This window comes from Ailuropoda melanoleuca, chromosome 16 (assembly GCF_002007445.2).
Source record: "Ailuropoda melanoleuca isolate Jingjing chromosome 16, ASM200744v2, whole genome shotgun sequence".
Taxonomy (NCBI): domain Eukaryota; kingdom Metazoa; phylum Chordata; class Mammalia; order Carnivora; family Ursidae; genus Ailuropoda; species Ailuropoda melanoleuca.
The window spans coordinates 81980133-82001402 of NC_048233.1; the positions used below are offsets into that span (position 1 = coordinate 81980133).

At 50.1% G+C, this 21270-nt stretch overlaps 1 protein-coding gene across 1 annotated transcript in view; it reads right to left on the reverse strand.

Moving 5' to 3' along the window:
- Positions 1 to 6666: 6666 nt before the first annotated feature.
- AHNAK (AHNAK nucleoprotein) overlaps positions 6667 to 21270 on the reverse strand; it is a 33328-nt gene continuing 18724 nt past the window's right edge. The window contains 3 exon segments of the mRNA XM_034646216.1: positions 6667 to 12999; positions 13766 to 16816; positions 16818 to 21264. Coding sequence (XP_034502107.1) covers positions 7528 to 12999; positions 13766 to 16816; positions 16818 to 21264 — 12970 coding nt within the window. The 3' untranslated portion in view covers positions 6667 to 7527.

Here is a 21270-nt window from a genome sequence, read left to right on the forward strand (position 1 = left end):
GCTGGGGAGGCTGAACCTGGGCCAAGGGTTCACTTTGCTTGAGGCCACAGTCTACCCCCTACCTCCAAAATGGGCAAATTGATAAGAGCCTTTTCCTTTCCTTTCCCTTTCCCTTTCCCTTTCCCTTTCCCTTTCCCTTTCCCTTTCCCTTTCCCTTTCCCTTCCTTTCCTTTCCTTTCCGAGCAGGACCAGAAGCCAGCCTGGCTGCCTGCGTGGTCTCAAGGGTCCTTCTAAGTTCTTCTTAGTTCTTCTCTTTGCCCCTCCCAACCCCGCCTTGCTGCTCCTCCCCACCTTATTTCCACACCTTACTCCTGCTGTTCCCTCTGCCTGGAACATACACCCCACACTCCTCTCCAAACCTTGAAACAGTGATAGACTGTTACTAACACAGTCGGCCCCATATCCGAGGAAGCAGACGTCCAGAGTATTTAAAGCATGGGCTTCTCAGTCAGTCCCGGCCCAGTTTGAAATCTGCCCGTATACCAGCTGTGTGACCCTGAAAGTATTGCTTAACCTCTCTGAGCTTCGGTTTGTCTGTAAGTAAGAAGAATACCCTCTTCATGGGGTTGTTGTAGAAGTCAAACAAGTTAAAGCACGTACAACACATGCAGAGCGCCTCACGCAAGCAGCAGCACCTAACGGTTTTTACCGTATGCCGAGCACAGGACACGTGTTAACTCACATCGTCCTCATACCACCACTGGGAAAGAGGTACCGTATCATCCCTGTTGTATAGATAAGGAAAGTGAGGCCCAAGAGAGGTTCAGTAACTTGCCCAAGATCATAGAGCTACGAAGTGGAAAAGCTGAGAGCTATTATTATTTTATCGTTATTATTCCCCTCCTACACAATAGGCCCATTGAGGAAAGAGGCTTTGCACATACATATTTAATAACTACTTTAGGGCTGTTGTTGAAAGGTCAGGGCCCTACCCATTTCAAAAGACTTCTTCCATTTCCTAAAACCTCCCCAGAAAAAAGAACCCCAACTTCCTCAGGGAAGCAGCGATGGCATCATGGAAAAGAAAACACAAACACACACACAATTTTTTTTTTTTAAATCAGAAGGGTTGGCTTGACCTCACAGAGTCACCTCTTCCCAGCTCTGTGAGTTGAGACCAATCACTTCACCTCCCCAAACCTCACCTTCCTGTAAGGCCACCTTCTTCCCTGCAGAGCTGAAAGCCCAGCGGGAGATGGCAGGAGATAGAGCACCTTGCAGACTAGAATGAACGCCCTGTCCCACAGGAGGGTCTTTTCTTTCTTAACCCTTCCCAATCCTCGGCCCCACACTTGGGAAGTTTTTCCGTGAAGGCCAGGCCTCAAGCTTGCGGTGGAAAATAACAGAGGTTTTTTTAAAGGGAACAGAAACCACGGTCCTCAGCAGAATGTTCCCCACACATTCCCCGTGGCCCCTGGCAGTGCTTCTGCTGGGAGCGTTCAGCCTTAAGCAGCACTTGCGGCTCCCGGGCGGCTGGCCACCGCGGGGCTATTCAGAGGCGGGTAAACAGCACATGGCATTCTCGGGCGTATGGCAAGCATTCATGCACCGAATTCTTTGTCCTCGTGAGGACAGACAGAGAGCTACTCTGTGCTGCAAAGCCCCAAACCTGAACGCCCTCTTCCAAAGCCCTAGCCCGGAGAGGACGCCAAGGCCGAGGCACGCATGCCACCAGGCCCGGGTGTGCTTTCGAAATAAACTTGCCCAAACTTGGACTTCTTTCTTGAAAACTTGGGTTTACTTGTTAATTCCAAAGGGAAAGTATGGCACTGTTACAATGGAGAAACTTGGCAAGCTCCCCCTTCATCGAGGGCTCAAAGTCATGTGGGTCCTGAGAAGTGACCCCACACCGCTCCTGTGGTCTTCCGGCCCCAAAGGCATAACCTGAATCTAACCAAGAGGAAAACAAACACATCATCGTAGAAACCCAGACGGGGGCGGGGGGNAAGCCAAGGGACGGTTCCAGATGGAAGAGACCATGAGAACGAAAGGTCATGTGGGATCGTGGGCAGGGATCGAGGCCAAAATGGGAAAGAAGACCTCACCAAAAGGCAATCATTGGGTGATTAATAAAATTTTTAAATGGACTGTATGTCAGATGACAGTATTTTGCCCATGTTAAGGTTTCTGAATTGTATTACTGTATTGCGGTTATAGAAAACGATATCCTTTGCATGCTAAAGTATTTAGGAATAGAGGGTCCTGGTGACCGGCAACTGACTCTCCAATGATTCGGCAAAACTAATGATAATTGTAACTTACAGAGAGAGATTAAAACAAACGAGGTAAAATTGGTAAATCTACGTGAAAGGCATACAGATTCTTCATTGTATTATTCTTGCAACATCTCCGTAGGTTTCAATTCAGAATAAATACACTTTTAAATAAAAAGAGAAAGAAGAAAAGAAGGAAAGAGAAGAAAAATACACTCTTAAAAAAAAAAAAAAGAACATCAGGGGCACCTGGCCAGCCCAGTCGGTGGAGTGTGTGACTCTCGATCTCAGGGTCAGGGGTTTGAGCCCCACATTGGGTGTAGAGATTACTTGAAAAGAAAAATCTTTTTTGGAATTGCCTGGGTGGCTCAGTCGGCAAAGCGTCTGCCTTCTGCTCAGGTCATGATTCTGGGGTTCTGGGATCGAGCCCTTCATCGGGCTCCCTGCTCAGTGGGAAGCCTGCTTCTCCCTCTCCCTCTGCCTGCTGCTCCCGCTGCTTCTGCTCTCTCTCTGTCAAATAGATAAATAAAATCTTGTTTAAAAAATCTTTTTTTTAGTTAATTAAATAAGTAAGTAAAGGAACATCGGACATGTCAGCTGCATCTCCCAGATACTAAGCATGTCCCAGCTAAGGTGCACAGTGGAGCTGAGGTGGGACTCGGCGGCAGGGAGATGTGCGTGCCCGCGACCCGCGAAGTCCTGGTGGGCACCGCGCTTCGGCTTTGGAACCCTGGAGACGTGGCAGTAAGTCAATAACACTGCGGTTGCTCGAAACATTTGACCCAGCTCAGCACCCACACAGGAGCGTTAGTGGTACTACGTGATAATCACGCCAAGCCGGTGCCGTCCACCTAATTAACCAGCTTTACTTCTGAAAGGATCATAAACAGTATGGGACCGGCAACAGCCTTCAAGAACGCATGCCCGATCCATGCTACAAATGAGGAAACCGAGGCTCAGACAGGAACCAAGGTCATGGCTAATCCCACTGACTCCTCCCAGGCCAGTGCTCCTTTCAAGGTTCTGTCCTGGGAACCCTGGAGTATCTTCCAGGCCTTTTGGCTATTTGCAACAAATTCAAGACAGGAAGATTTGTGTTTCCCCAAAGGGGAAAAAAAATGTTTCTCATGTATAGGTGACATTGAGAGCTGTTTCAAAAGAGAGGAAACAAAACATTCCTAATAGAATTTTCGTAGCAGGGGCGCCTGGGTGGCACAGCGGTTGGGCGTCTGCCTTCGGCTCAGGGTGTGATCCCGGCGTTATGGGATTGAGCCCCACATCAGGCTCCTCTGCTATGAGCCTGCTTCTTCCTCTCCCACTCCCCTTGCTTGTGTTCCCTCTCTCGCTGGCTGTCTCTATCTCTGTCAAATAAATAAATAAAATCTTAAAAAAAAATAAAAATAAAACAAAAATTGTCATATTACTCTATGATCACACCTTAAATACATCCCTCATCATGGGGGCTATTTTAAGAAATCTCAATATACAGGGAGCCTGGGTGGCTCAGTTGGTTAAGCATCTGCCTTCAGCTCAGATCATGATCCCAGGGTCCTGGGATCAAGCCTGGCACCATCAGGGAGTCTGCTTCTCCCTCTGCCCGCCCCCCAACTCGTGCACGCACCCTCTCTTTTTCCCTGTCTGAAACAAATAAACAAAATCTTTAAAAAAAAAAAAAAAGGAAATCTCAATATACAGAAATTTAAACTTGCCTAACAGAAAAAGGAGAGGGTTAGGATATCATCCTTGTTATTCTCTACCTGAATCTCCACCCTCAGAATCCTTCTCCCAGTTACTCCACCTCTAGGAGGCTGAGCCCTTCACCCACAGCCCCTGAGCTCACTTGCCGTCCAGGGAGAGGCACCAGCAGGAGGAAAGACCACGTCTTCCTGTTTCCCATGGCTGGCAGTTTCTGGCAGATGCTGTGGTCCTTCGTGGCTACAGCTCCTGCCAGTGAACCGTCCTCTGCCTCCAGCTTGCGCTGGATTCCAGGAACACCATTTCCTCCCCAGGCCCCTTCAGGACCCTTCAGGCCTCCGAGTGGTACCAGCTTCCTGCTGTCCCTGTTCCCTTCTGTGGCTGGCTGCGCTGTCCCCTGCCCACTCCTCCTTGAACAGTAGTACCTTTTTCATAGCCTCTGTGCTTGACCTATCTTCCAGCAGAATTTTGTTTCCTCTAGGGACCCTGCCAGATTTAGAAATGTGTTTGTGTGAATGAAAAATATTTACTGCCATCTGTGAGCATGTGATGCATTTCAAAGTCCCTCCATTTTTGAAATGTCCCCTTCACCACACCACTTCCCACACACGATCGCACAGCCAAAAGCAAGGTACAAGGTGAGGCAACAGTCCAGCCCTCGGATGGCTCGGGCAACTCCGAGGAAGGACCTGGGGGAGCCCAGCCCAGCCCCTTCCCAGTCTCCTGATGTTACTTCCACCGGCGACCTCAAAGCGCAAGACCTCTCGCATGGGGGCCCTGCAGGATTGTGGGGAATAACATGGAGCATCCTCAGAGGGCAGGGGTGGCTGGTGACGAGGCAGCAGGGGGAGCAGAGGGAGAGAGGGAAATGAGAGGGGCCAGCAGGTGGCAAAGAAAAGTCAGCTGGGACGGGCCTGCAAGTGCTTCTCCAGCCCCCCACCCCACCCTTCCCGGGTGCCTCCTCCATGCTGTCCCTTGTGTGATCACAGTCACTGCAGGAGGGAGGGCTCCTGTTCCTGGGCCACTGCCTCCAGCCTGGGCCTGATGGAGAAGCCGCCAGCTGAGAGGTTTCTCACATTGGAATGGCCTGTAGCCATGTTTCTTCTCCCTCCTACCCTCCACCCGTGGCTACCCCAGCCACTGAGCTCTCACCCCAAGCGCCCGGGAGCCATCACTGAGACTCACCACCAGCCTAAACCCCCTTCCTCAAGCTAAAAAAAAAAAAAATGCTAATTGATGTATTATTGACAACCAGGGCAGTCCTGCCCAGGGGATGGTGGGCACGTGAGTCCTCTCGCCCTTGAGTGTGCATGGAAGGGTGTGCACCTGCCTTTCTAGGCCCCCACACCCACCCCCATACAAACGTACGGCTGTGATGTGGATGCTACCCCCTTCCAGTGTGGTGTCCTTGCACAGTCGACAACCCAAATCCCTGAGCAGACTCTTTGGCCCTATGGATACGTATGCCTATTTTATGGGCAAAGAAGCAGAGCTCAAAGGGGTTAAGTGTCTTGCCTAATTCACAAAAGCAATGACTGTAGGTCGCTCATCTTGAGAAATGCAATGGGGCTTCCAGGACCTCCCTTGTTCCCTCTTTCCAAAACCAAGAGCTGCTCTGGAGTTCCACAACCCCCAGGGACACAGGCTCTGCTGGCTGAGGTGCAAATGGGTGAAGCTGCGTAATCCCAGCTAGGGCAGGTGGAGCGCCCCCCTGCACAGACCCCACCGCCCTGTGCCAAAACCCCCGGACAAGCTGGTCCTGGGTGGGTGAGATGGGGTGGGAGCTGTGATCTGCAGTCTGGGGTGATCTGAGAGGTGCAGGGGCAGGAAGGCGGCAACTCCAGGGTGTGGCGAGGGGAGGAGCTTGTTCCAATTGTGTTGGTCCAAGAAGGTGCTGCCCTGTCTGCTCAGCAATGACCAACATTAAAAGCCAGTTTCTAGAAGCCTCCCCCTGCCCCCACCCGCCCCAGCATGTATTGTCTGCAGAGCTGGAAATCAAAAGAAGACTGGTCACAAAAGCTTTTTCATAGGTGCGCCTGGGTGGTGCAGTCGTTAAGCGTCTGCCTTCGGCTCAGGGCATGATCCCAGCATTCTGGGATCGAGCCCCACATCAGGCTCCTCCGCTGGGAGCCTGCTTCTCCCTCTCCCACTCCCCCTGCTTGTGTTCCCTCTCTTGCTGGCTGTCTCTCTCTGGCTGTCTCTCTCTGTCAAATAAATAAATAAAATCTTTGAAGAAAAAAAAAAGCTTTTTCACAAAGTTTAGTGGGACTAGCAGGAACCATAAAGACGTCTACTACGGGATCAGCAGCCTTATTTCAAAGAAGAGGAATCCGAGGCCCAGACTGGGCAGGTGACTTGAGGCCACCCAGCAAACCTGCAGCCAAGTCAGAAATAGATGGCATGCCTGTAACCCAGAGCCAGACTGAGCCCTTTTTACCACTCCAGTAGGTCTTGTTTTCCATTCATATCTGTATCCTCTTACCCATTCAGAACCATTGCCGAACTGGGTATTCCCATCTGAGGGTGCAAAGTTGGGGGGTGGGTCCTGGGGCGCGGGCTGCCAGGGTGCCAAGCCTCTAAAAGATGTCTTGGCAATGGCGCAGTCAGCCTCACCGGGTGAGAACCGGGCAGCAGAGATTCCCCCGACCCCCACCCCCAATTACCCATTAATGAATCCAGCAAATCCGAGGCAGGGACTGAGTCTCGACGGTCAGGGCTGGGCTCGTGCTCCCAACACAGAATGCAGAAGCTCAAGGCATCAGGGTTAATAAACAGCTTTATTGGCCTTTGACAGCATCGATTTTCTTACATTCTCAATTAATTTGCCATTAAAGTGCGGGAAATTGTCTTAATCATGATAACATTTATTAAAAGAAATCAGAACTAGTATCAGGAATGTGGCGGCCAGGAAGGAAATAGTTCTCCCACCTGCACAGAACGGAAGCCCCTGGTGTTGGGCCGGTGGGTGGGCCAGTTGGCAAACAGATACTAATTCTCTCTCCCCGTGAGCACCAAACTGGCTGGGACCGCCACCCCTGGGGGAAAAAAGCGACGCTAAAGAGATCTAAAAACCCCCACATGCCCTGCCTCGCAGCTCCCCTCGGCCCCCTTTGGGTGTTTGCTGTTCAGATAGATTCAATCTTAGGAGAAGTGGAGGTCTGGCCCCCTCTACTGCCTTCTACCCCACCCCACCCTCACTAAAAAAAAAGCCCCCAAAGTCATTACAATGAAAAAGTGGGTTTCCATTACCCCGACACTAACAATATTCCGTAAAAATGAGGATAATAAACACAAAAGCTTGCTTAGTAAACAGGAGCTCTCAGCGTTCAATGCAAAAGAAAAAAAGAAAGAAACTGAAATCTCAAGGCAAATACTGTTGGCTCTGCACATGGGCTGGACGAACTTGGAGCCCTTTACTCCCATCTGGAAAGCTCCAGGCGGGCCAGGAGCAGGAAGGCGGCTGGTTGGCTTTTTCAGCACTCGCCAGAGGGCAGAGGGCAGAGACCAGATCTTTGCACTACGCTGAGGCTGTCGGCGTGTTTCCGCTCGGAGTTTATATACAAACACACCCAGGGCTGATGTATTTTTATACATGTATGTACACACACACACAGGCCTGCTACTCTTTCTTGGAGACCACCAGCTCCACCTCGGGAAGCTGGATGCCAACCTTAGTCCCACTGTCATTGCTGGAAGAAGAGGACAGTCGGGACTTCTTAGAGGCCAAGGACACTCCGCTCCCCTGTAACTTGCCTGTCTCGTCATCGCTCCCAGTCACCTCATAGTGACCTTTGCTCTTTGACCCCAATCCCCCAAAGGTACCAAATTTCAGCTTTCCGTGTTTCCCTTTGGCTTTCCCACCTTCCAGGGACACTTCCCCACCTTCAAACTCCAAAGTCCCGGTCGGGGTGGAAGGCGCCGAGAGCTCCCTTTCGTCACTGAAGGAATTTGAGCGGTGCCGGGGCTTCTTACTTTTAAATAAGGAGAATTTGCCTTTGGGTGATGACATCTCAGCCTCGGCGTCCCCTTCCAGAGAACCTAGGCTGGCCTTCGAGCTTTTCAGGTCGCCTTTGGACCCTGAAACGGATGCTTCCGGGGAGCCCGTGACACCACCTTTCCCTTTAGGTTTGGAAAAATTGAACTTGGGCATTTTGATTTTGGACTTTTTAAGTTTTACGTCAGACTCTTCCCACTCGCCCTCTCCAGCCCCGGCCTGGACAGTGGCCTCCGCTTTGGGGAAGTTAATATCTACCCCCACTTCTCTGCCAACCAGCTCACGGCCAGAGAAGGTGAATTTGGGGATCTTCATCTTGGGGAATGTTACTTTTCCAGATCTGCTTTCCAAGTGACCTGGAGACCCAGACACACTCAGCCCAGGACCCTGGAGTCCAACCTGGCCTCCTTTCACACCTCCTTCTCCCTTTGGTCCTGAGAAGTGAAGTCCCCCAGTGAACCTCGGTGCATCCAGGTTGAGAGCAGAGGAGGCCTGGGGTCCTTTGACACTCACGTGCCCTTCGCCCAAGCTGACAGCTGGGGCGCTGACACCCCCTGAAACATCCACACCTCCTTTGATTTTCGGGCCCTTCAAGCTGACACCGAAATCTGACTCAGGAGAGGCCACGTTAAGTGAAGGCCCCTTGACGCTAATGTCGGGAGCAGCCCCATGGAAACCTATCCCTGAACCTTTCAGATCGCCTTTGATTTCAGGACCAGAAATCTGCCCCGTGGGGAGTTTCACATTCACACCTGGCAGCTCCAAATCACATCCAGAGGACTTAATTCCAGGCATCTGGAGGTTTCCTTCGAGGCCTTGAACACTGATGCCTGGAAGACCTCCTCCAACCGTGGGGCCTTTCATCTCACCAGTGGCCCCGAGGCTCCCTTTTATTTTTGGTCCTTCCAAGTTCAAGTCCATGTCTGGGGCTGAGATTTGAGGGCCAGAGATCTGAGGCCCTTTCAGGCTCAGGCCCCCGAGGTTCACATCCACGCCTGGTGCCTGTAGTTCTCCAGTCACTTGTGGCCCTTTGACATTCATGTCCAAGTCGGACGCTGGAGTCGAGATGCCAAACTGGGGCAGCTTCATTTTGGGAAGTTTAATGCCACCTTCGGGGGCCTCCAAGCTTAGGTCAGGAGCACCTACTGATACTTTGGGGCATTTGATGTCACCAGAGACAGCCAGGTCTCCCTGTAGACTTGGTCCCTTCAGGGTCACGTCTGGGGCGCCAAGGTTTAGCGAGGCGTCGATCCCAGGCACTTTCACACTGTCTCCTTCCAGCCTCACCTTTCCACCTTGACCTCTGAGGTCAAGCCCTGGGGCGTGCACCTTCACACCTGGAACACAGGCATCCAGGTCTCCCTTCAAACTTGGTCCTTTCAAGTTCAGGTCAAGGTCAGGTCCAGAGACTTTTGGCATAGAGACTTTTGGCCCTTTCAGAGACACATCCGGCCCTTCAAGCTTAACATCGGGTGCACTCAAGCCTCCTTCGAGAGAGGGCAGCTGGGCATGGACCTCAGCTCCTCCCCCTTCCATCTTCACACCAGGGACACCAATCTTGGGCATTGAAAACTTGGGGAACTTGATCTTTGATTCCGGACCTTGCAGATCTATGTCTGGTCCTTCCAGTCCCACACTGGGGACATCACCCTTTATCTTTGGTCCTTTCAAGCTAACGTTCACGTCGGGGATGGAGACCTGGGGGCCAGAAATGCCGAACGACGGTGTTTTGACTTCAGCATCAGGGCCTTCAATGTTGATATCAGGTGCGTCCAAGTTTGCCTGCACCCTGGGGCCTTTCCAGTCACCCTCTATTTTTCCTCCTGAGACATCCATACCCGGCAGCTTGAACTTGGGAGCCTTCAGCTTGACGTCGGGACCTTCCACATGAATCCCCGGTGAAGAAACATCCACGTCAGGAGCCTGGATTTCACCCTCCAGTTTGGGGCTAGGGAGGGGGGCCTCAGCTTTAAATTTAGGTGATTTAATGTCAAATTCTACATCTGGAAAGTACATTTTCCCAAACATTGGTTTCTTGGTTTTGGGGGATTTCACATCAGCTTTAAGTGTGGCGTCTGGCCCGGTGACGCTGACATCTGCATCAGGAGGCTTGACACTGGCATCAATTTCACCCCCAGGAACACTCAAATCAAATCCCTGTTTTTTGGCCTTCATTTTAGGGCCACTCATGTGAATTTTGGGCATTTTAAACTTACTCTTCTTGCCCTTGCCACCAACACTAATTTCAGGAGTCTCCACGTTCAGCTCTGCCTCAGGAACAGTCACATCCAGGGCAGGTGACTTGAAGTCAGCTTTCGGGCTTTTTGCCCCAAAACCAAACTTGGGTTTCTTAAATTTGGGAATTTTAATGTCTGGCCCCTCAATATTAATATCTGGGCTCTCTGTGTGTACATCTAAGCTTGGAGCTTCTAAATCAACCTTGGGCCCTTTGAGGTCCAGTTCAGCACCTTCCAACTTGGGACCAGAAACCCCAATTTTGGGTGCCTTAAAATGCAAATCAACATCAGGAACAGCTACTCTAGGTGCAGACATATCCAGCGACGGCATCTTCAAATTTGGGCCACTGAGTTTGGCATCCGGGCCTTCAAAATCCAGACCTGAACCCTTAAGGTCTACTTCTGGCCCTTTGAAAGTACCTTCAATCTTAGGGACGGACACATCAAAATCTCCTTTGACTCTGGGTCCTTTCAAATCCAGGTCAACATCAGGCATGGAGATTTTGGGAGCCTTGATATTTATCTCTGGCATCTTGAACTTGGGGCCCTTCAATTTCGCATCTGGACCTTCGATGTTCACATCCGGGGCATCAAGGTCCACTTTGGGGCCAGAAATATCAATGTCAGCTTTAGGGAGAGTAACATCCACATCTGGGCCTTCGCCTTTGAAGCCAGGCATGCTGAACTTAGGCATTTTCACCTTGGGCATCTTTAGGTGCCAGTCTGGGCCGTGAACGTCCACATCAGGGGCATCGATGTCCAATTTGGGCCCTTTGATGTCAATTTCGGGGCCCTTGAGGTCACCTTCCACTTTGGGCAGAGACACATCCACATCACCCTTTACCTTGGGACCTTTCAGGTTTAAGTCAATATCAGGCATGGAGATCTTAGGAGCTTTGATGTTCATCTCTGGCATCTTGAACTTGGGGCCCTTCAGTTTTGCATCTGGACCTTCGATATTGACATCTGGAACATCAATGTCCACCTTGGGTCCTGAGATGTCAATGTCGGCCTTGGGCAGGTTCACATCCACTTCTGGGCCTTCTCCTTTGAAGCCGGGCATGCTGAACTTGGGCATTTTCACCTTGGGCATTTTCAGGTGCCAGTCTGGGCCATGGACATCAACATCTGGGACATCAACGTTCACCTTGGGGCCCTTGATGTCAACTTCAGGGCCCTTGAGGTCACCTTCAACTTTGGGCAGAGACACATCCACATCACCCTTTACCTTGGGACCCTTCAGATTCAGGTCCACTTCAGGCATGGAGATCTTGGGTGTCTTGAGGTGCAGGTCAGGCATTTTAAACTTGGGACCCTTCAGTTTCCCTTCTGGGCCATGAATGTCAACATCAGGAGTGTCTATGTCCAGATTAGGGCCTTTAACATCCACTTTGGGGCCTTTCAGATCTCCTTCCAGTTTAGGAATGGAAATATCCAAATCTCCCTTTATCTTAGGTCCTTTCAAGTTCAAATCAATGTCGCTCATGGAGATTTGTGGGGTTTTGAAATGGACATCAGGCATCTTAAATTTGGGACCTTTGAGCTTCCCTTCAGGACCTTCAATGTCCACCTCTGGCCCTTTTAGATCACCTTCCACCTTAGGTAATGAAAGGTCCACATCCCCCTTTACTTTGGGCCCTTTCAAATTTAAGTCAAAGTCAGGCATGGAGATCTTGGGGGCTTTAATATGCATCTCTGGCATCTTAAATTTGGGTCCCTTCAGTTTTCCTTCTGGGCCTTCAATATTGACATCAGGAGTGTCAATGTCCAATTTGGGGCCCTTGATGTCAATTTCAGGGCCCTGGAGGTCACCTTCCACCTTGGGCAAAGAAACATCCACATCACCCTTCATTTTGGGGCCCTTCAGGTTAAAGTCAAGGTCAGGCATGGAGATTTTGGGAGCTTTGATGTGCATCTCTGGCATTTTGAACTTGGGGCCCTTCAATTTCGCATCTGGACCTTCGATGTTCACATCCGGGGCATCAAGGTCCACTTTGGGGCCAGAAATATCAATGTCAGCTTTAGGGAGAGTAACATCCACATCTGGGCCTTCGCCTTTGAAGCCAGGCATGCTGAACTTAGGCATTTTCACCTTGGGCATCTTTAGGTGCCAGTCTGGGCCGTGAACGTCCACATCAGGGGCATCGATGTCCAATTTGGGCCCTTTGATGTCAATTTCGGGGCCCTTGAGGTCACCTTCCACTTTGGGCAGAGACACATCCACATCACCCTTTACCTTGGGACCTTTCAGGTTTAAGTCAATATCAGGCATGGAGATCTTAGGAGCTTTGATGTTCATCTCTGGCATCTTGAACTTGGGGCCCTTCAGTTTTGCATCTGGACCTTCGATATTGACATCTGGAACATCAATGTCCACCTTGGGTCCTGAGATGTCAATGTCGGCCTTGGGCAGGTTCACATCCACTTCTGGGCCTTCTCCTTTGAAGCCGGGCATGCTGAACTTGGGCATTTTCACCTTGGGCATTTTCAGGTGCCAGTCTGGGCCATGGACATCAACATCTGGGACATCAACGTTCACCTTGGGGCCCTTGATGTCAACTTCAGGGCCCTTGAGGTCACCTTCAACTTTGGGCAGAGACACATCCACATCACCCTTTACCTTGGGACCCTTCAGATTCAGGTCCACTTCAGGCATGGAGATCTTGGGTGTCTTGAGGTGCAGGTCAGGCATTTTAAACTTGGGACCCTTCAGTTTCCCTTCTGGGCCATGAATGTCAACATCAGGAGTGTCAATGTCCACCTTGGGTCCTGAGATGTCAATGTCGGCCTTGGGCAGGTTCACATCCACTTCTGGGCCTTCTCCTTTGAAGCCGGGCATGCTGAACTTGGGCATTTTCACCTTGGGCATTTTCAGGTGCCAGTCTGGGCCATGGACATCAACATCTGGGACATCAACGTTCACCTTGGGGCCCTTGATGTCAACTTCAGGGCCCTTGAGGTCACCTTCAACTTTGGGCAGAGACACATCCACATCACCCTTTACCTTGGGACCCTTCAGATTCAGGTCCACTTCAGGCATGGAGATCTTGGGTGTCTTGAGGTGCAGGTCAGGCATTTTAAACTTGGGACCCTTCAGTTTCCCTTCTGGGCCATGAATGTCAACATCAGGAGTGTCAATGTCCACCTTGGGTCCTGAGATGTCAATGTCAGCTTTGGGCAGTTTCACATCCACATCTGGGCCCTCGCCTTTGAAGCCAGGCATGCTGAACTTAGGCATTTTCACCTTGGGCATCTTCAGGTGCCAGTCTGGACCATGAACATCCACATCAGGGACATCGATGTCCACTTTGGGCCCTTTGATGTCAACTTCAGGGGCCTTTAGTTCACCTTCCACCTTAGGCAGAGAAACATCCACATCTCCTTTGACCTTGGGGCCTTTCAGGTGCAAATCAAAGTCAGGCAGAGATCTTGGGTGTCTTGAGGTGCAGGTCAGGCATTTTAAACTTGGGACCCTTCAGTTTCCCTTCTGGGCCATGAATGTCAACATCAGGAGTGTCAATGTCCACCTTGGGTCCTGAGATGTCAATGTCAGCTTTGGGCAGTTTCACATCCACATCTGGGCCCTCGCCTTTGAAGCCAGGCATGCTGAACTTAGGCATTTTCACCTTGGGCATCTTCAGGTGCCAGTCTGGACCATGAACATCCACATCAGGGACATCGATGTCCACTTTGGGCCCTTTGATGTCAACTTCAGGGGCCTTTAGTTCACCTTCCACCTTAGGCAGAGAAACATCCACATCTCCTTTGACCTTGGGGCCTTTCAGGTGCAAATCAAAGTCAGGCATGGAGATCTTGGGGGCCTTGATGTTCATCTCAGGCATCTTGAACTTGGGGCCCTTCAGTTTTGCATCTGGACCTTCAATATTGACATCTGGAACATCAATGTCCACCTTGGGTCCTGAGACATTAATGTCGGTCTTGGGCAGGTTCACATCCACTTCTGGGCCTTCGCCTTTGAAGCCAGGCATGCTGAACTTGGGCATTTTCACCTTGGGCATCTTCAGGTGCCAGTCTGGGCCGTGGACATCCACATCTGGGACATCAACATCTACTTTGGGGCCCTTGATGTCAACTTCAGGCCCCTTGAGGTCACCTTCCACCTTAGGCAGGGAAACATCCACATCTCCTTTGACCTTGGGGCCTTTCAGGTGCAAATCAAAGTCAGGCATGGAGATCTTGGGGGCTTTGATGTTCATCTCAGGCATCTTGAACTTAGGACCTTTCAACTTTCCCTCAGGACCCTCAATGTTAACATCAGGGCCTTCAATGTCCACCTTGGGGCCTGAGACATCAATGTCAGCCTTGGGCAGGTTCACATCCACTTCTGGGCCTTCTCCTTTGAAGCCAGGCATGCTGATTTTGGGCATTTTTATCTTGGGCATTTTCAGGTGCCAGTCAGGTCCATGAACATCCACATCAGGGGCATCAATGTCCACTTTGGGACCTTTGAGGTCCACTTCAGGGCCTTTCAGATCCCCTTCAAACTTGGGAAGGGAAACATCCACATCACCCTTCACCTTGGGGCCCTTCAGGTTTAAATCAATATCAGGCATGGAGATCTTAGGAGTCTTTAGGTGCATCTCTGGCATCTTGAATTTGGGCCCCTTTAGTTTCCCCTCTGGGCCTTCAATGTTAATATCGGGAGTGTCAATGTCCACTTTGGGGCCCTTGATGTCCACCTCAGGGCCCTTTAGGTCACCTTCTACTTTTGGCAAAGACATATCCACATCTCCTTTCATTTTGGGGCCCTTCAAGCTCAGATCAAGGTCAGGCATGGAGATTTTGGGGGCTTTGATGTTCATCTCAGGCATCTTGAACTTGGGGCCCTTCAGTTTTGCATCTGGGCCTTCAATATTCACATCTGGGGCATCAATGTCCACTTTGGGGCCAGAAATATCAATGTCAGCTTTAGGGAGAGTAACATCCACATCTGGGCCTTCGCCTTTGAAGCCAGGCATGCTGAACTTGGGCATTTTCACCTTGGGCATTTTCAGGTGCCAGTCTGGGCCATGAACATCCACACCAGGGGCATCAATGTCCACTTTGGGCCCTTTGATATCAATCTCTGGCCCTTTCAGATCCCCTTCGACTTTGGGCAAAGAAACATCCATATCACCTTTCATCTTGGGACCCTTCAGGTTTAAATCAATGTCAGGCATGGAGATCTTGGGAGTTTTGATATTGATGTCAGGCATCTTGAGTTTGGGACCTTTTAGGCCTCCTTCTATACCTTCCACATTGATTTCCGGACCCTCAATGTCCATTCTGGGACCCTCTATGTTGATATCTCCTTTTGGCAGATCTACAGCCATTTCTGGCCCTTCCGCTTTTAAGCCAGGCACACCAAACTTGGGCATTTTCATTTTGGGCATTTTCAAATTCCAATCTGGACCATGAACATCCATATCAGGTGCATCAAGATGAACTTCTGGTGCTTTAATATCTACTTTGGATCCTTTAAGGTCACCTTCTAAATTAGGAGCTGTAACATCTAAGTCTCCTTTGACTTTAGGACTTTTCAGATTTAACTCCACATCAGGCATAGAAACTTTAGGAGATGAAATACTCAGGAAAGGCATTTTGAACTTGGATCCCTTCACTTTTCCTTGGACCTCAACATCAGGAGCATTAATATCAACTTTTGGACCTGTCACATCGATATCTGGCTTTTTAACTTTGACATCCACCTCAGGTGTCTGAACTTTGGAGCCTGAAAAATTAAATTTGGGAAGCTTAAAGCGTGATTTCTTTGACTTGCCTTCAAGATTGACCTTAGGACCAGAAATGTCCACTTCTGGGCCCTTTACATCCAACTTGGGAGCTTTAACGTCACCTTCCAGTTTGGGCCCAGAAACATCAACATCTCCCTTAAGCTTTGCGCCTTTCAAATTCAGGTCAATTTCTGGCATGGAGATCTTGGGCATGTTTACATGCATGTCTGGCATCTTCAGTTTCGGACCTTTCAATTTGCCTTCAGGGCCATGAATGTCAATATCTGGAGCATCTACATCTATCTTTGGGCCTTTGATGTCAATAGTAGGCCCTTTCATATCACCTTCTACATTTGGAAGGGAAACATCCACCTCTCCTTTCATTTTAGGGCCTTTAAGATTAAGGTCCAAATCTGGCATGGATATCTTAGGAGCTTTGATGTTCATCTCTGGCATCTTGAACTTGGGGCCCTTCAGTTTTGCATCTGGACCTTCAATATTCACATCTGGAACATCAATATCTACCTTGGGTCCTGAGACATCAATGTCAGCCTTGGGGAGGTTCACGTCAACTTCTGGGCCTTCTCCTTTGAAGCCTGGCATGCTGATCTTGGGCATTTTTATCTTGGGCATCTTCAGGTGCCAATCTGGGCCATGGACATCAACATCTGGAACATCAACATCCACCTTGGGGCCCTTGAGGTCAACTTCAGGAACTTTAATCTCACCTTCCACCTTGGGTAAAGACACATCCACATCACCCTTCACTTTAGGGCCCTTCAGGTTAAGATCAATGTCTGGCATGGAGATCTGGGGGGCTTTGATGTTCATCTCAGGCATCTTGAACTTAGGACCTTTCAACTTTCCCTCAGGTCCTTCAATGTTAACATCAGGACCTTCAATGTCCACCTTGGGGCTTGAGACATCAATGTCAGCCTTGGGCAAGGTTCACATCCACTTCTGGGCCTTCGCCTTTGAAGCCAGGCATGCTGAACTTGGGCATTTTCACCTTGGGCATCTTCAGGTGCCACTCTGGGCCGTGGACATCCACATCTGGGACATCAACGTCCACTTTGGGGCCCTTGATGTCAACTTCAGGGCCCTTGAGGTCACCTTCCACTTTGGGCACAGACACATCCACATCCCCCTTTACCTTGGGACCTTTCAGGTGCAAATCAAAGTCAGGCATGGAGATCTTGGGGGCCTTGATGTTCATCTCTGGCATCTTGAACTTAGGACCTTTCAACTTTCCCTCAGGACCCTCAATGTTAACATCGGGGCCTTCAATGTCCACCTTGGGGCCTGAGACATCAATGTCAGCCTTGGGTAGGTTCACATCCACATCTGGGCCTTCTCCTTTGAAGCCAGGCATGCTGAACTTGGGCATTTTCATCTTGGGCATTTTCAGGTGCCAGTCTGGGCCATGAACATCCACATCTGGGACATCAATGTCCACTTTGGGGCCTTTGAGGTCGACTTCAGGGCCTTTCAGTTCTCCCTCTAACTTGGGACCTGTGACATCCACATCTCCTTTTATTTTTGGACCTGTTAAATTAAGATCAATATCTGGCATGGATATCTTTGGAGTCTTCAAATGCATTTCAGGCATCTTAAACTTTGGACTTTTCCACTTTCCTTCAGGTCCTTCAATATTCACATCAGGACATTCAACATCCACCTTGGGTCCTGACACATCTATGTCAGCCTTAGGCAGGTTCACATCCACTTCTGGGCCTTCGCCTTTGAAGCCAGGCATGCTGAACTTGGGCATTTTCACCTTGGGCATTTTCAGGTGCCACTCTGGGCCGTGGACATCCACATCTGGGACATCAATGTCTACTTTGGGGCCCTTGATGTCAACTTCAGGGCCCTTGAGGTCACCTTCCACTTTGGGCACAGACACATCCACATCCCCCTTTACCTTGGGACCTTTCAGGTGCAAATCAAAGTCAGGCATGGAGATCTTGGGGGCCTTGATGTTCATCTCAGGCATCTTGAACTTAGGACCTTTCAGCTTTCCCTCAGGACCCTCAACGTTAACATCGGGGCCTTCAATGTCCACCTTGGGGCCTGAGACATCAATGTCAGCCTTGGGCAGGTTCACATCCACTTCTGGGCCTTCGCCTTTGAAGCCAGGCTTGCTGAACTTGGGCATTTTCATCTTGGGCATCTTCAGGTGCCAGTCTGGGCCGTGGACATCCACATCTGGGACATCAATGTCTACTTTGGGGCCCTTGATGTCAACTTCAGGGCCCTTGAGGTCACCTTCCACTTTGGGCACAGACACATCCACATCACCCTTTACCTTGGGACCTTTCAGGTGCAAATCAAAGTCAGGCATGGAGATCTTGGGGGCCTTGATGTTCATCTCAGGCATCTTGAACTTAGGACCTTTCAGCTTTCCCTCAGGACCCTCAACGTTAACATCGGGGCCTTCAATGTCCACCTTGGGGCCTGAGACATCAATGTCAGCCTTGGGCAGGTTCACATCCACTTCTGGGCCTTCGCCTTTGAAGCCAGGCATGCTGAACTTGGGCATTTTCATCTTGGGCATCTTCAGGTGCCACTCTGGGCCGTGGACATCCACATCTGGGACATCAACGTCCACTTTGGGGCCCTTGATGTCAACTTCAGGGCCCTTGAGGTCACCTTCCACTTTGGGCACAGACACATCCACATCCCCCTTTACCTTAGGACCTTTCAGGTGCAAATCAAAGTCAGGCATGGAGATCTTGGGGGCTTTGATGTTCATCTCAGGCATCTTGAACTTAGGACCTTTCAACTTTCCCTCAGGACCCTCAATGTTAACATCGGGGCCTTCAATGTCCACCTTGGGGCCTGAGACATCAATGTCAGCCTTGGGTAGGTTCACATCCACATCTGGGCCTTCTCCTTTGAAGCCAGGCATGCTGAACTTGGGCATTTTCATCTTGGGCATTTTCAGGTGCCAGTCTGGGCCATGAACATCCACATCTGGGACATCAATGTCCACTTTGGGGCCTTTGAGGTCGACTTCAGGGCCTTTCAGTTCTCCCTCTAACTTGGGACCTGTGACATCCACATCTCCTTTTATTTTTGGACCTGTTAAATTAAGATCAATATCTGGCATGGATATCTTTGGAGTCTTCAAATGCATTTCAGGCATCTTAAACTTTGGACTTTTCCACTTTCCTTCAGGTCCTTCAATATTCACATCAGGACATTCAACATCCACCTTGGGTCCTGACACATCTATGTCAGCCTTAGGCAGGTTCACATCCACTTCTGGGCCTTCGCCTTTGAAGCCAGGCATGCTGAACTTGGGCATTTTCACCTTGGGCATTTTCAGGTGCCACTCTGGGCCGTGGACATCCACATCTGGGACATCAATGTCTACTTTGGGGCCCTTGATGTCAACTTCAGGCCCCTTGAGGTCACCTTCCACTTTGGGCACAGACACATCCACATCACCCTTTACCTTGGGACCTTTCAGGTGCAAATCAAAGTCAGGCATGGAGATCTTGGGGGCCTTGATGTTCATCTCAGGCATCTTGAACTTAGGACCTTTCAGCTTTCCCTCAGGACCCTCAACGTTAACATCGGGGCCTTCAATGTCCACCTTGGGGCCTGAGACATCAATGTCAGCCTTGGGCAGGTTCACATCCACTTCTGGGCCTTCGCCTTTGAAGCCAGGCATGCTGAACTTGGGCATTTTCATCTTGGGCATCTTCAGGTGCCACTCTGGGCCGTGGACATCCACATCTGGGACATCAACGTCCACTTTGGGGCCCTTGATGTCAACTTCAGGGCCCTTGAGGTCACCTTCCACTTTGGGCACAGACACATCCACATCCCCCTTTACCTTAGGACCTTTCAGGTGCAAATCAAAGTCAGGCATGGAGATCTTGGGGGCTTTGATGTTCATCTCAGGCATCTTGAACTTAGGACCTTTCAACTTTCCCTCAGGACCCTCAATGTTAACATCAGGGCCTTCAATGTCCACCTTGGGGCCTGAGACATCAATGTCAGCCTTGGGTAGGTTCACATCCACATCTGGGCCTTCTCCTTTGAAGCCAGGCATGCTGAACTTGGGCATCTTCATCTTGGGCATTTTCAGGTGCCAGTCTGGGCCATGGACATCCGGAGCATTTATGTCTACTTTGGGGCCCTTGATGTTCACATCTGGTACTTTAATTTTACCTTCTACCTCAGGCACAGACACATCAACATCCCCCTTGATTTTTGGTCCTTTCAAATTTAGGTCCACATCAGGCATAGAAATATTTGGGGCTTTAAAATGCATGTCAGGCATCTTGAATTTGGGACCTTTCAATTTGCCCTCTGGTCCTTCAATGTCGATATTGGGCCCACTGATATCACCTTTGAGGTCTGGCCCTTTGAGGTCACCTTCCAATTTGGGAGCATCAACATCCACTTCTCCCTTTATCTTGGGACTTTTTAAGTGTAGATCAATGTCTGGCATGGAGATTTTGGGAGCTTTAAAGTGCATGTCTGGCATCTTAAATTTAGGACTTTTCCATTTGCCATCTGGACCTTCCACAGCTACGTCTGGTATGTCAACATCCAATTTGGGACCTTTGACATCCACTTCTGGACCCTTTAACTCTCCCTCCAGCTTTGGGGCAGAAACATCAAAGTCTCCTTTGACTTTAGGCCCTTTTAAGTTGAAGTCAACATCAGGCATGGAGATCTTAGGGGCATGAAAGTGCATTTCAGGCATCTTGAACTTAGGGCCTTTCAGTTTTCCTTCTGGACCCTCAATGTTCATATCCGGCGCTTCAATGTCCACCTTGGGTCCAGAGATGTCAATGTCAGCCTTGGGAAGGTTCACATCCACATCTGGGCCCTCACCTTTGAAGCCAGGCATGCTGAACTTGGGCATTTTCATCTTGGGCATCTTCAGGTGCCAGTCTGGGCCGTGAACGTCCACATCAGGGACATCGATGTCTACTTTGGGGCCTTTAATGTCCACATCTGGCACATTCATTTCACCTTCTATCTTGGGCACAGACACGTCCACATCCCCTTTCACTTTGGGGCCTTTCAAGTGTAAGTCCACATCGGGCATGGAGATCTTGGGGGTCTTGAAGTGCATGTCTGGCATCTTAAACTTAGGGCCTTTCAACTTTGCATCAGGACATTCCAGATCAACGTCAGGCATCTCCACATCCATGCTGGGGCCTTTCAAATCTCCTTCCAATTTTGGCACAGATACGTCCACATCTCCCTTTAGTTTTGGCCCCTTAAGATTCAAGTTCACATCAGGCATAGAGATCTTGGGAGCCTTGAAGTGCATCTCAGGCATCTTAAACTTGGGGCCTTTCAGCTTTCCTTCTGGTCCTTCAATGTTAACATCTGGGGCTTCAATGTCCACTTTGGGTCCAGAGATGTCAATGTCA